This window comes from Oncorhynchus tshawytscha, linkage group LG06, assembly GCF_018296145.1.
Source record: "Oncorhynchus tshawytscha isolate Ot180627B linkage group LG06, Otsh_v2.0, whole genome shotgun sequence".
Classification (NCBI taxonomy): domain Eukaryota; kingdom Metazoa; phylum Chordata; class Actinopteri; order Salmoniformes; family Salmonidae; genus Oncorhynchus; species Oncorhynchus tshawytscha.
Window position 1 is genome coordinate 38832074 of NC_056434.1, and position 13478 is coordinate 38845551.

General features: G+C 40.8%; 1 protein-coding gene across 3 annotated transcripts in view; it reads left to right on the forward strand.

Moving 5' to 3' along the window:
• LOC112253480 (furin) overlaps nucleotides 1-13478 on the forward strand; it is a 194998-nt gene that overhangs the window by 164135 nt on the left and 17385 nt on the right. For all 3 annotated transcript variants that reach the window (XM_042323238.1, XM_042323236.1, XM_042323237.1), the window contains exons 7-8: nucleotides 931-1019; nucleotides 5235-5407. In XM_042323238.1, the coding sequence (XP_042179172.1) occupies nucleotides 931-1019; nucleotides 5235-5407 (262 nt within the window). The remainder of the gene's footprint in view (nucleotides 1-930; nucleotides 1020-5234; nucleotides 5408-13478) is intronic.

Below are 13478 nucleotides of genomic sequence, written 5' to 3' on the forward strand. Positions count from 1 at the left end.
ATGGTATTACCAGCATAGCACACAAGTTAGCGCTAAAAATGCAACAACAAAAAAAGCCCAATGGTGTGCTAACAAATGCTAACAATGCTAAGAATGCTAACGATAATTAGCACAAGTAATAGCGACATCACATAGACGCTGTTAGCTAAATGCTAACAAACGAAAACTAACATAAACTAGTTGTGATGCTGCTTTTCCTTCAGAAAAGCGTGCATGTGTACATGGATCAGAGGGGAGAAAAATGGAGTAAGAAAAAAAATCATAGTATGAATGGCAGCTGTACAGAACTCATCCAGAGCTGTTTGACTTCTGAAACAGGGTAGAAAGCCGTTATAAGATATCGGATGGCAAACATTTAGTAGTGAATTGCATACAAGTGTAGTCACCTCATGTTCGTCGCACAACAGCGACTCGCCAATAGATATAGAACGCTATGGACTCAACAGCTCCCGCTTTCTACCATTGCACTAATTACAAACATGTGGTTGGCTCAACTGTTCTGAGGAACTACAGTAAGCTTCATAATGTAAAATAATGTGACAGGTGAAATTATGATCGCAATCTGCTTTATCTTCTAGCGTATTGCACAAGTTGACTGCAGTTATTAACTTAATTAAAGTAGCTACTGATATTCAGATTTATTGAAACTTAAATTAAATAGTTTGGACTGTATTACGGTATTGAAAAATTACAGTATTACGGTATTTTTCCAAATACCCCGGTATACGTTATATATACGGTATACCGCCCAAGCCTAGTGCTGCTGTGTATTTTTAGCAGCCGTTCTAGAAGTTATTGTTTTTGAAGATCCCTGCACGGTTCAGGGTGGTTGCTATGAGGAATGAGTGTTTTTGTTAATGAATCCTAACTTCTCTCTTTTTCTCTACCTCTCTCGCTCTCTCTCTCTCTCTCATTCTCTCTCTCATCTAGACATGGAACACGGTGTGCTGGTGAGGTTGCTGCGGCTGCCAACAACGATGTTTGTGGGGTGGGCGTGGCCTACAACGCCAAAATTGGAGGTGATTGAGGCATGCTCTGCCAATAGCTAATTGTGATTGGTTGACTAGGGTCTGCTGTCATTTGAACCGGAGTCAATTTCAGTAGAGCACATCGTAGCGATCTCTATACTTGCTAGCTGCCGCTTCTGAATATTTACCAACTTTTGTCTCTAATCTTTTGTCAAAACCAAGTCATTTAATCAGCCTAATGGACTATATCAAGCAACTGTCTGGCCTTTACCAACTTGTAAGCACTCTATCAAAGACAAGCAGCCAACAGTGGAGCCTTGAGAGCAGTCCCCAGCAGTCAGCCATAACTCTCCTACTCCTCCTAGCATGCATCTCCTGGTCTAGCAGCTCAGTGTGTGTGTGTGTGTGTGTGTGTTCTCCTGCTGGGCCGTTCCTAATTACTGTGCAGTGATTAGCATTTAGTGGCTGCGTTGACCCCACCCCCAAACACACACACACACACTCATCTCCCACAGCTCACAGCTTTTAGATAGGAGCCAGTGAACACAGCTGGATGGAAAGTAACCCAGCAGTGTCTCTCCATGGGATTCTAACCTCCTGCCCATTTTTAAAATGTTATGTAACTAGGCAAGTCAGTTAAGAACAAATTCTTATTTTCAATGACGGCCTAGAAACAGTGGGTTAACTGCCTGTTCAGGGGCAGAACGACAGATTTGTACCTTGTCATCTCGGGGATTTGAACTTGCAACCTTTCGGTTACTAGTCCAACACTCTAACCACTAGGCTACCCTGCCTCCCCATGACACTAATGATTATGATGATGATTGTTATAGCGGCATTAATGTGTTAGCTACTGCAGGATTCAAGACATTACCATTCATATTTACCTGAAATCAGACCCCAATTCATCTTTCAAACGCCATCTTGCTTTTATCCAGACTGATTGCTCCATCACACGCAATCAATTTGTGTCTCTCTGCAGGGCCTGTGTTTTTTAAATTTAATTTAATTTTTTTTTCACCTTTATTTAACCAGGTATGTTTTCTAGAGTGTGTAATTTAAGTCTTTGGTTTATCATCTGTCTCTGAGATACAGCAGATAACCTGTGGTTAGCTAGTCAGGTACCATTGCAGTATTTGCAGTATAGGACTTATTTGACGATGGCTCATTTCACGCCTTCTGCTACCATTACTGTTCAGAACACTGATCTGAGGCGGTCCACATCAAAGCTGCAGACAGGCCCCTGTCACAAAGAGCAAGTTTTTCCATCCCAAGATCTTAAATAAAACAATTACTATAGTAAGTGCTAGGTAAGTAACGATTCACCAATATGCATCCTCTAGTTCAAATATATAAGTTATGAGTGCATCAGTCTGCGGGTACTCCAAACCGATCCAAATGCATGAGCATGCATCGGTCAGAAAATCGATTCAAACATTACGATTCACCGTTTCACAAATGTTTATTGCTCAAATTACTTGCTTTCTACCTTCCAAAAATATCTCTCATCTTTTGTGACAACTGCGTCCTCTCCTTCAGTGTCGAACTAGGCATGTAATTATGTTGACAGTCATTAATCTGCAAGTCATTTGGCATGCCAAACAACCCGAGGCAATATCAGTAGCGTAGTCAAACTGTGCGCGCTGGCCAAGGAGAGGTAGGCCTATTCCTGATCTGGCACATCTGCGCTTCAGCATTCAAATGTTTGTAAAATGGGTTGCTCAATATTAGGCTTTATTAGTTGAGTGACAACCAATGTAATTTGCTAAGTTATTTTTATCAAATGTTCTGTTGAAAACAGAACAACAGCAAAGGACCTTGTGAAGATGCTGGAGGAAAAAGGTACAAAAGTATTTATATCCACAGTTAAACGATTCCTATATCGATATAACCTGAAAGGCTTCTCAGCAAGGAAGAAGCCACTGCTCCAAAACCGCCATAAAAAAGCCTGACTACGGTTTGCAAATGCACATGGGGTCAAAGATCATACTTTTTGGTCTGATGAAACAAAAATAGAACTGTTTGGTCGTAATGAGGAAAAAGAGGGAGGCTTGCAAACTGAAGAACACCATCCCAACCGTGAGGCACGGGGGTGGCAGCATCATGTTGTGGGGGTGCTTTGCTGCAGGAGGGACTGGTGCACTTCACAAAATAGATGGCATCATGAGGTCGGAAAATTGTGGATATATTGAAGCAACATCTCAAGACATCAGTCAGGAAGTTAAAGCTTGGTCGCAAATGGGTCTTCCAAATGGACAATGACCCCAAGCATACTTCCAAAGTTGTAGCAAAATGGCTTAAGGACAACAAAGTCAAGGTATTGGAGTGGCCATCACAAAGCCCTGACCTCAATCTTATAGAACATTTGTGGGCAGAAATGAAAAAGTTTGTGCGAGCAAGGAGGCTTACAAACTTGACTCAGTTACACCAGCTCTGTCAGGAGGAATGGGCCAAAATTCACCCAACTTATTGTGGGAAGCTTGTGGAAGGCTCCCCAAAACCTTTGATCCAAGTCAAACAATTTAAAGACGATGTTACCAAATACTAATTGAGTGTATGTAAACTTCTGACCCACTGGGAATGTTATGAAAGAAATAAAAGCTGAAATATATCATTCTCTCTACTATTATTCTGACACTTTACATTCTTAAAATAAAGTGGTGATCCTAAGTGACCTAAGACTGGGAATTTTACTAAGATTAAATGTCAGGAATTGTGTAAACTGAGTTTGAATGTATTTGGCTAAAGTGTATGTAAACTTCCGACTGTCAAGCACATCTTTACCCCTGAACTTATTTAAGCTTGCCATAACAAAGGGGTAGAATACTTATTGACTAAATACATTTCAGCTTTTCATTTTTAATTCATTTCTAACATTTCTAACAACATATTTCCACTATGGTATTGTGTGTAGGCCAGTGACACAAAATCTCAATTTAATACATTTTAAATTCAGGCTGTAATTCAACAAAATGTGGAAACTTCAAGGGGTGTGACTACTTTCTGAAGGCACTGCATCTAGATTCGATTTGAATCGTCTTGAAAGGGTAAGATGCACATCCCTAGTAAGTGCCTATTGAGTGTCAATTAAAGAACAGGGTTGATGATTTCATCTTAAATCAGCCATGAATCCCCCTGTGACAGGGGGAATGGAAGCTTTATATGTGCAGCAGGTAGGGGATATTGAATGCAAGCTTTAAAAATATGTTGTTAAAACATTTCTAGCCTGCTTCCTACCACAAAACACCAGGAAATGGCCAGAAACCTGCTTTTACGCTATGTTTTGACTATTAGATGTTCAAAATTTATTTTGAAAATAATATTTAAAAATGAATAGTTTCACCATATTGACTTTAAAATGAGTGACAGACGTAAATGAATCACTAATCACATTAAATAAATAGTAATCTTCAGAAATTGTATTGCCAAAGCAACGAAGGCTTTACGATGATGGTGAAAACTTGGGAGACATTTTGCAGTTAAAATCTTCCTAGAAGTCACAGAGGATACAGAGGGACATGTCAAAATGCATCATTTTGCCAATTTAGCAAGTCTTTATTCATATACAAATTTGGATTTATTGAATTCTCTATGTGGTCTATATTAAAGGGCACTTTATTTAATATAACTGGCTTTTCAAATTCAATATTGGTGCACAATTTCTACTTAAAAAATAAGGCACTCATTTCAATGAATGACCCTGCTACTGGGCCAGTTGGTTTCCCTCAGGTCACAGACACTGTTGGAGGCACCGTAAAAACCCTCCCGCACTTGTTCGTCAGAAGGAATGTTCTGCCCATCTTGTGTTGTTTGCGAGATGTATGTTTTCCTACCTGGTTGTTTAATGAAGGAGAAGGTATTGACTCTTGTTTTAATGGCCAGCTGTGTTTTTTTATAGCTACAACAGTAAAAAGTGTGTGCGTGTGAGTAAGTGAGCACACTTCTGCATGCTTGTGTCTGAGAGTACAATTGCTCATCACATCTGACAGAGTGACAGGCTCATAAGCCCTTTGTCTCCCCAGTGTGTTTGTCAATATGACAGCCAGACACAAAAGGCTTTGTATCCCAACTGCATCATGTTTATAGCACCCTACCTCTTCACCGCTCATGCTGTCTCTCGGACACAATGTTCCTCTGTCTCTCTCTTTCTGTCACCTCTCTTTCTCCCTTTGTCTCACCCTACCTGTCTATCTACTTTATTTTACCTCTAATTTCACCTGTCTCTCTCTCTCGATCTGTGTACTGACCTTCCGTGTGTGTGTTCAGGTGTGCGTATGCTGGATGGAGAGGTGACAGATGTGGTGGAGGCCCACTCCCTCAGCCTCAACTCGCAGCACATCCACATCTACAGCGCCAGCTGGGGCCCAGAGGATGATGGGAAGACGGTAGACGGCCCCGCCAAGCTGGCCAAGGAGGCATTCCTCCGAGGAGTCACTGAGGTCAGTCAGTGGAGCTAATTCATTACTGGAGCACACATGGTTTATGATGCATACCTACCTAGGGTTGTTGCCATGACCTTATTATTGCCACACCAGCATTCATGAGTCGTGACCGCAGAAATATTCTATTTTATATTCTATCTAATATTCACTCTGGACATGCTTTGGTAGTACCCAACTTGCTAACGACCATTAGGTCGTTAATGGCCTGGTACTCGGGGCTCTATTGTCTCTCAACCTCTCTGACATCAATGCAAATGCAATCAAAATTCACATCAAACCCTTATCATCAAAACAGTAGGCCTATCATACTTTTACAACTCACCTCACTGTGATGATCAATTTGAAGAAAGAAGTTCAACAGCAGGTTGAAACAGTGTAAAACATGGTTGTTGTGGATGTTGTTTCAAAGCCTAACACAACGAAATGGACAGCGCTTTCTAAATTGATGATTAATTCAAGACTCCCATGAGCAGATTAGAGATAATGAGCATAACCCCCCATTTTTAAAAATAAATATAAAAAGTATGATTGTGCCATTATACAGTACATAGCTGTACTGCATATTACACATGGCAGAAAAAGATCAAACAAAACTGTTTTAAGATGTCTTTGGTACATAGTTGGTCTAGCCTATGCTCAAAAATTAAACAAATTCTAGTAATGGCCTTTGAGTGTGGACTGTATTATTATGCATATTGGATAGGCTGGTTACCTTATCCTACTCCAAAATGTCTATCCATTTTGTATATTCCACGGCGAGGCTGTTGGTTCATTGATTGTGCAGGGCGGCTTACAGTTAGCCTACAATTAGTGAATTTGATTTTGAATCGCCTTTTTATATTTCATTGGGTGACAAATTACATTCAGCAGAATATCTTGCCACTATGCGTTTCCATCTCCTCCTCTTTCTGCTTTACTCCTTTATCAAGCGCGCAGATAGGCTGTCAACAGTTTAGTGAAATATGTTTAGGTGCGTAAACATGTTACTATCGATGTTGGAGAGCCCATGGCATACAGAGTTTGGACGGAATATCACCTGTTGGGCAACGAGAGCATGCTCCTCAAACAGTGGTTGATGCATGGAGTGAAATAAGTGTTATTATAATTATTTTTCAGCTGCTCATATTAAGAACATGCTCCACTATAAACCTGAAGTAGCCGACAAAACAGACCGATGGGAAACCGTGCAGCCTTCATTCGCTATTCAAGTTCCTGCCCGTTTGATAATGGGCCATTCTAAATCTAAACTATTTTGACATATTAGTAAAAACAAGATTAAATTGAGAGTAGTCTGATGGGTGAAAATATGATCACTTGATGAGAGAACAGCTGTGCAGCCTGAGGCAAGAAACGGAGCGCAAGCTTTTTTTTCTACTTTCTCAAATCATCAATAGTCTATAGTCACATCGTGCAGCCCATATGTTTTGATTTCTAAGACATTCTAAGGATTGTATCATTCACAAGCTGTCAAATAACTCTAAATCTAGCATATAGGACCTGTTTCAAATGACCACTTTTACGCTCAACATAGCCACTTCATATGCGCTCTCGCTCCATAATGGGAAAAATATCCTTTCTATTTTATTCAGCTAAGTTAAATTATATTCTTCTTATTATAAAATAAAATAGTGTCATGGGGACTTATAAGCATATCTTTTCAGCTAAATTAACAAACCTACAGCCTACGGCATAGGGATGATAACATATGCCAACTCATTATGTTCCTCTTAAATACTTTTTCTTCATATTATGTATCTTTAGACTTGACCAAAATAAATAATGCATTTAATGTGATGTTGTTTATTAAATGGTTCATTAGACTTTTTTTTCAAATGTATATAGTTAAAGTTCATATAAGGAAATCAGTCAATTGAAATAAATGAATTTGGCCCTAATCTATGAATTTCACATTACTGGGCAGTGGCGCAGCCATCCTCTTGGGAGCCAGACCCACCTACTGGGGAGCCAGGCCCAGCCAATTGGAATTCGTTTTTTCCCACAAATGGGCGTTATTACAGACATACATACTCCTCAGTTTCATTAGCTGTCTGAGTGGCTGGTCTCAGACAATCCCGCAGGTGAAGAAGCCGGATGTGGAGGTCCTGGGCTGGCGTGGTTACATGTGGTCTGTGGTTGTGAGGTCGGTTGGACGTACTGCCTATTTCTCTAATATAACATTGGAGGCGGCTTATGGGATGAAATTAACTTTCAATTCTCTGGCAACAGCTCTGGTGGACATTCCTGCCGTCAGCATACCAAACTTGAGAGATCTGTGGCAGTGTTGTGTGACAAAACTGCACATTTTATCTCACTGTTCCTAGGCCGTCATTGAAAAGAAGAATTTGTTCTTAAATAAAGGTTAAAAAAAATGTAAAAGTTGAGTGCAGCGACACTTCCCATTCAACCCGACAAAGCTTGAGAGGATCTGCAGAGGAACTCCCCAAATACAGTTGTGCCAAGCCTGTAGCGTCATAACCATGAAGACTCAAGGCTGTAATCGCTGCCATAGGTACTTCAACAATGTCCTGGGTGAAGGGTCTGAATGTGACATTTTTTGTTGTTTTACATTACTTGTTTTTTTGCTTTGTGATTATGGGGTATTGTGTATAGAATGATGAGGGGAAAAATAAGGCTGTAACGTAACAAAAATGTAAAATGTCAAGGGGTCTGAACTTTCTGTCCTACTTTCTGAATGCGCTGTAGCTTCCTCACTTATTCCTTATTTCTCATGTTATTTTTTATTAGTTATAATATTTTGATATTGAATACTGCACTGTTGGGTGGGGCTTGAAAGTTTAGCATTTCACTGTACATGTCCATGTGACAAATAAAAGTTGAAAGTTGAACTTGAACTCTGGGTTTCAAAGTGCGAGCAGCGCAAGTGATTTAGGCTAAACAAGGAGGTGAGTTCGGGATATCGGAAAGTATGCATCTTGAAATAGTTTTCACATAACTTTATATATCTGAACTCAGAATCAATTGGGCTACCCAAAAATAAAATTGGCACTGTGATAGAACATTTATTTTGATTGATGATTTTCGGAATTTTAATACAGCTGTGGCAGGCTCTCTCTCTACCTACGCCCCTTTCAAGTCCTATTTTGTTGCACAGTGTTTCCAGTCTTTATATGCAGTAGCAATTGAGCCTGGGGACGAGTTTACAGAACACCCAATACATTACCCATGTCATTCAGATCTCGTGTAATCCCAGCCTACACACACACGCACACCCTCTGGCAAAGATTTCCAGCTGGCAGGCAGGCGCTGGAATAAGTTTGAGTGACAGAGTTAGGGCTTTGCATAGGCGCTTTGTTGTGACTTTTGTGGGACTAAATTTTAAAATAACATTATTAACCGGTTCCCATGCTTTAAAAATAAGTTCTGTTCCGGAACATTATAGATCACTTTAGGTTCAGGTTCTGTTCCTCAAATCATTTTGTTATTTTTCAGTTCTGTTCCCTGAACCGGTTCCAACCCTTGGTGCAGACTCTAGCGCAGTGGAAGTTTCTACTTATTGTTCACCCCTCTTGGAATACCTGATGATCAAATACTGACCCTTCTACCTCCCGAGAGGTAGAAGGGTTGGGTAGAAGGGTTTTCTTTGTTATCGTGACTGCTGAATACATTCCACCTCAGGACAACAACAACAAGCTGGCACTTAATGAATTGTACATTCACCCAGAGGCTGCTTTTCTTTTTGCTGGCAATTTTAATTCCACGTTACTAAGACACGTGATGCCCACCCGTAGCACGTGCTCCAGCAGGTATATTGCACTGATCATCCCCAAAGCCAACACTTCCTTTGGCCGCCTTCCAGTTCTCTGCTGCCAATGACTGGAACGAATAAAAAAAAATCTCTGAAGCTTATACTCTAACTTTAAGCATCAGCTGTCTGAGCTGCTTACCGATCACTGCTTTGCTTTATCTTGGCCAGGTCACAGTTGTAAATGAGAACTTGTTCTCAACTGGCCTACCTTGTTAAATAAAGGTGAAATAAAAAAAATTAAAAACGTATCAACACATCTCCTTCTCCACTGGGGCTGATAAAGTCCTAGATCACTGTTACTCAACCCACAAACAAGCATACAAGACCCTCCCCCGTCCCCCCTTTGGCAAATCAGATCATGTCTCTATACTCCTGCAGCCTGCTTACAGGTTCAGAGGCTATGTTGCAGGACTGCTTTGCTAGCGCTGACTGGAATATGTTTTTCCTGCTGATACCATCGACGCGCTAACCACCTCCGTCTCGTGCTTCATCAGGAAATACATTGCAGACGTTGTCTCCACAGTGAAGATTCACTGCTTCCCCAATCAAAAGCACCGGATTAACACTGACATATGCGCTAAACTAAAGGACAGAGCTACCGCACACAGGGCTATTGCAGCCAACCCCGAGCCTACGGCTAAGGACACAAACACGTACAAGAAGTCCCGCTACGACCTCCCCAGAGCCATCAAACAGGCAAAATAACAATATAGGAACGAGGTGGAATCCTATTATACCGGCACCGACGCTCGACGCGTGTGGCAAGGGCTACGGTCCATTATGGATTACAAAGATAGACCTAGCCATGATGCCTCCCTACCAGTCGAACGCAATACATTTATTCGAGCTGTGCATGAGGGCCCCTAACGTCCCAGAGGACTGGGTGATCTCGCTCTCGAAGGCCGACTTGAGTAAAGTTTTTAATCTGGTCAACACTCTCCAAGGCCACGGGGCTATATGGTATTCCAGGGCGCATTCTTAGAGCATGCACAGACCAGCTGGCAGGCATCTTCACGGTCATTTTCAATCTCTCATTGCCCCAGTCTGTAATCCCTACTTGTTTTATGCTGACCAGCATCATTCCTGTGCCCAAGAACACATCATCTCCATCATCCCAGACACCCTGGACCCACTTCAATTTGCATACCGCCCCAACAGATCAACTGACAATGCACTCCACACTACCCTCTCACACGTGGACAAGAGGAATACCTACACTACCGTTCAAAAGTTTGGGGTCACTTAAAAATGTCCTTGTTTTTGAAAGAAAAGCACATTTTTTTGTCCATTAAAATAACATCAAATTGATCATAAATACAGTGTAGACATTGTTAATGTTGTAAATGACTGTTGTAGCTGGAAACGGCAGATTTTTTTATGGAATATCTACATAGGGGTACAGAGGCCCATTATCAGCAACTATCTGTGTTCTAATGGCACGTTGTGTTAGCTAATCCAAGTTTATAATTTAAAGGGCTAATTGATCATTAGAAAACCCTTTTGCAATTATGTCAGCACAGCTGAAAACTGTTGTGCTGATTTAAAGAAGCAATAAAACTGGCCTTCTTTAGACCAGTTGAGTATCTGGAGCATCAGCATTTGTGGGTTCTATTACAGGTTCAAAATGGCCAGAAACAAATAAGTTTCTTCTGAAACTTGTCAGTCTATGCTTGTTCTGAGTAATGAAGGCTATTCCAATGCGAGAAATTGCCAAGAAACTGAAGATCTGGTACAACGCTGTGTACTACTCCATTCACAGAATAGCACAAACTGGCCCTAACCAGAATAGAAAGAGTAGTGGGAGGCCTCCAGAGCACAACTGAGCAAGAGGACAAGTACATTAGTGTCTAGTTTGAGAAACAGACACCTCAGAAGTCCTTAACTGTCAGCTTCATTAAATAGTACCCGCAAAACTCCAGTCTCAACGTCAACAGTGAAGAGACCACCCCGGGATGCTAGCCTTATTGATTAGATGTATTACTCCCTTACTCTGCTGTCCATTGATTATTGACTGCCATTACCATTAGTATTTACCTATTTGTCCTGCTACTGTTCACAATTACTCCTATTTACATGTATACATTACCACTAGTATATTACCACTTAGTGAACAAAACATTAGGAACACCTGCTCTTTCCATTACATAGATTGATCAGGTGAATCCAGGTCATGTGTGCCAGAGGGTGAATGGGCAAGACAAAATATTTAAGTGCCTTTTGAACGGGGTATGGTAGTAGGTGCCTGGCGCACCGGTTTGAGCGTGTCAAGGTCTGCAACTCTACTGTTTTTTCACACTCAACAGTTTCCCATGTGTATCAAGAATGGTCCACCACCCAAAGGACACCCAGCCAACATGACACAACTGTGGCATTGGAGTCAACATGATCCAGCATGTTGATGCTTCCAACACCAGCATGCTTTCAACACCTTGTAGAGTCCATGCCTCGATGAATTGAGGCTGTTCTGAGGGTAAAAGGGGGTGCAACTCAATAATAGGGAGGTGTCAGTGTATATTCCTGCTACCAGTCACTTTTCAGCCCTGTTTACATGTATATCCTTCTACTAGTCACCTTTCATCCCTGTTTACATGCATATCCTTCTATTAGTCACCTTTCAGCCCTGTTTACATGTATATCCTTCTACTAGTCACCTTTCAGCCCTGTTTACATGTATATCCTTCTACTAGTCACCTTTCAGCCCTGTTTACATGCATATCCTTCTATTAGTCACCTTTCAGCCCTGTTTACATGTATATCCTTCTACTAGTCACCTTTCAGCCCTGTTTACATGTATATCCTTCTACTAGTCACCTTTCAGCCCTGTTTACATGCATATCCTTCTATTAGTCACCTTTCATCCCCGTTTACATGCATATCCTTCCACTAGTCACCTTTCAGCCCTGTTTACATGTATATCCTTCTACTAGTCACCTTTCAGCCCTGTTTACATGTATATCCTACTACCAGTCACCTTTCAGCCCTGTTTACATGTATATCCTTCTACCAGTCACCTTTCAGCCATGTTTACATGTATATCCTTCTATTAGTCACCTTTCAGCCCTGTTTACATGTATATCCTACTACCAGTCACCTTTCAGCCCTGTTTACATGTATATCCTTCTACCAGTCACCTTTCAGCCATGTTTACATGTATATCCTACTACCAGTCACCTATCAGCCCTGTTTACATGTATATCCTTCTATTAGTCACCTTTCAGCCCTGTTTACATGTATATCCTACTACCAGTCACCTTTCAGCCCTGTTTACATGTATATCCTTCTACCAGTCACCTTTCAGCCATGTTTACATGTATATCCTACTACCAGTCACCTATCAGCCCTGTTTACATGTATATCCTTCTATTAGTCACCTTTCAGCCCTGTTTACATGTATATCCTACTACCAGTCACCTTTCAGCCCTGTTTACATGTATATCCTTCTACCAGTCACCTTTCAGCCATGTTTACATGTATATCCTACTACCAGTCACCTTTCAGCCCTGTTTACATGTATATCCTTCTATTAGTCACCTTTCTATATCCTTCTTCCAGTCACCTTTCAGCCATGTTTACATGTATATCCTACTACCAGTCACCTTTCAGCCCTGTTTACATGCATATCCTTCTACTAGCTACCTTTCAGCCCTGTTTACATGTATATCCTTCTACTGGTCACTTTTTATGTATAAACCCTCTTCAACCATTCCAGTACCCCTGCACATTGAATAAAAAATAAGGTACTGGCACTGACCTGTATATACTTGCATTATTGTGTTTCTTTAACTCTCATCGTAGTTCTTGTGTGTTTTTAGTTATTTATTTTTTTATACTATTTTCTATTATTTATATTATTATCACTATTTTTGGGAAAGAGCTCTCAAGGTAAGAATTTCACTGCACTATTTTACACCTTTTATTTATTTATTTTTCACCTTTATTTAATCAGGTAAGGTAGTTGAGAACAAGTTCTCATTTGCAACTACGGCCTGGCCAAGATAAAGCATAGCAGTTCGACACATACAACAACACAGAGTTACACATGGAATAAACAAAACATACAGTCAATAATACAGTAGAAAAAAAAGAAAACAAAGTCTATATACAGTGAGTGCAAATAAGGGAGTTAAGGCAATAAATAGGCCATGGTGGCGAAGTAATTACTATATGGCAATTAAACACTGGAATGGTAGATGTGCAAAAGATGGATGTGCAAGTACAGATACTGTGGTGCAAAAGGAGCAAAATAAATGCATACAGTATGGGGATGAGGTAGATAGATGGGCTGTATACAGATGGGCTATG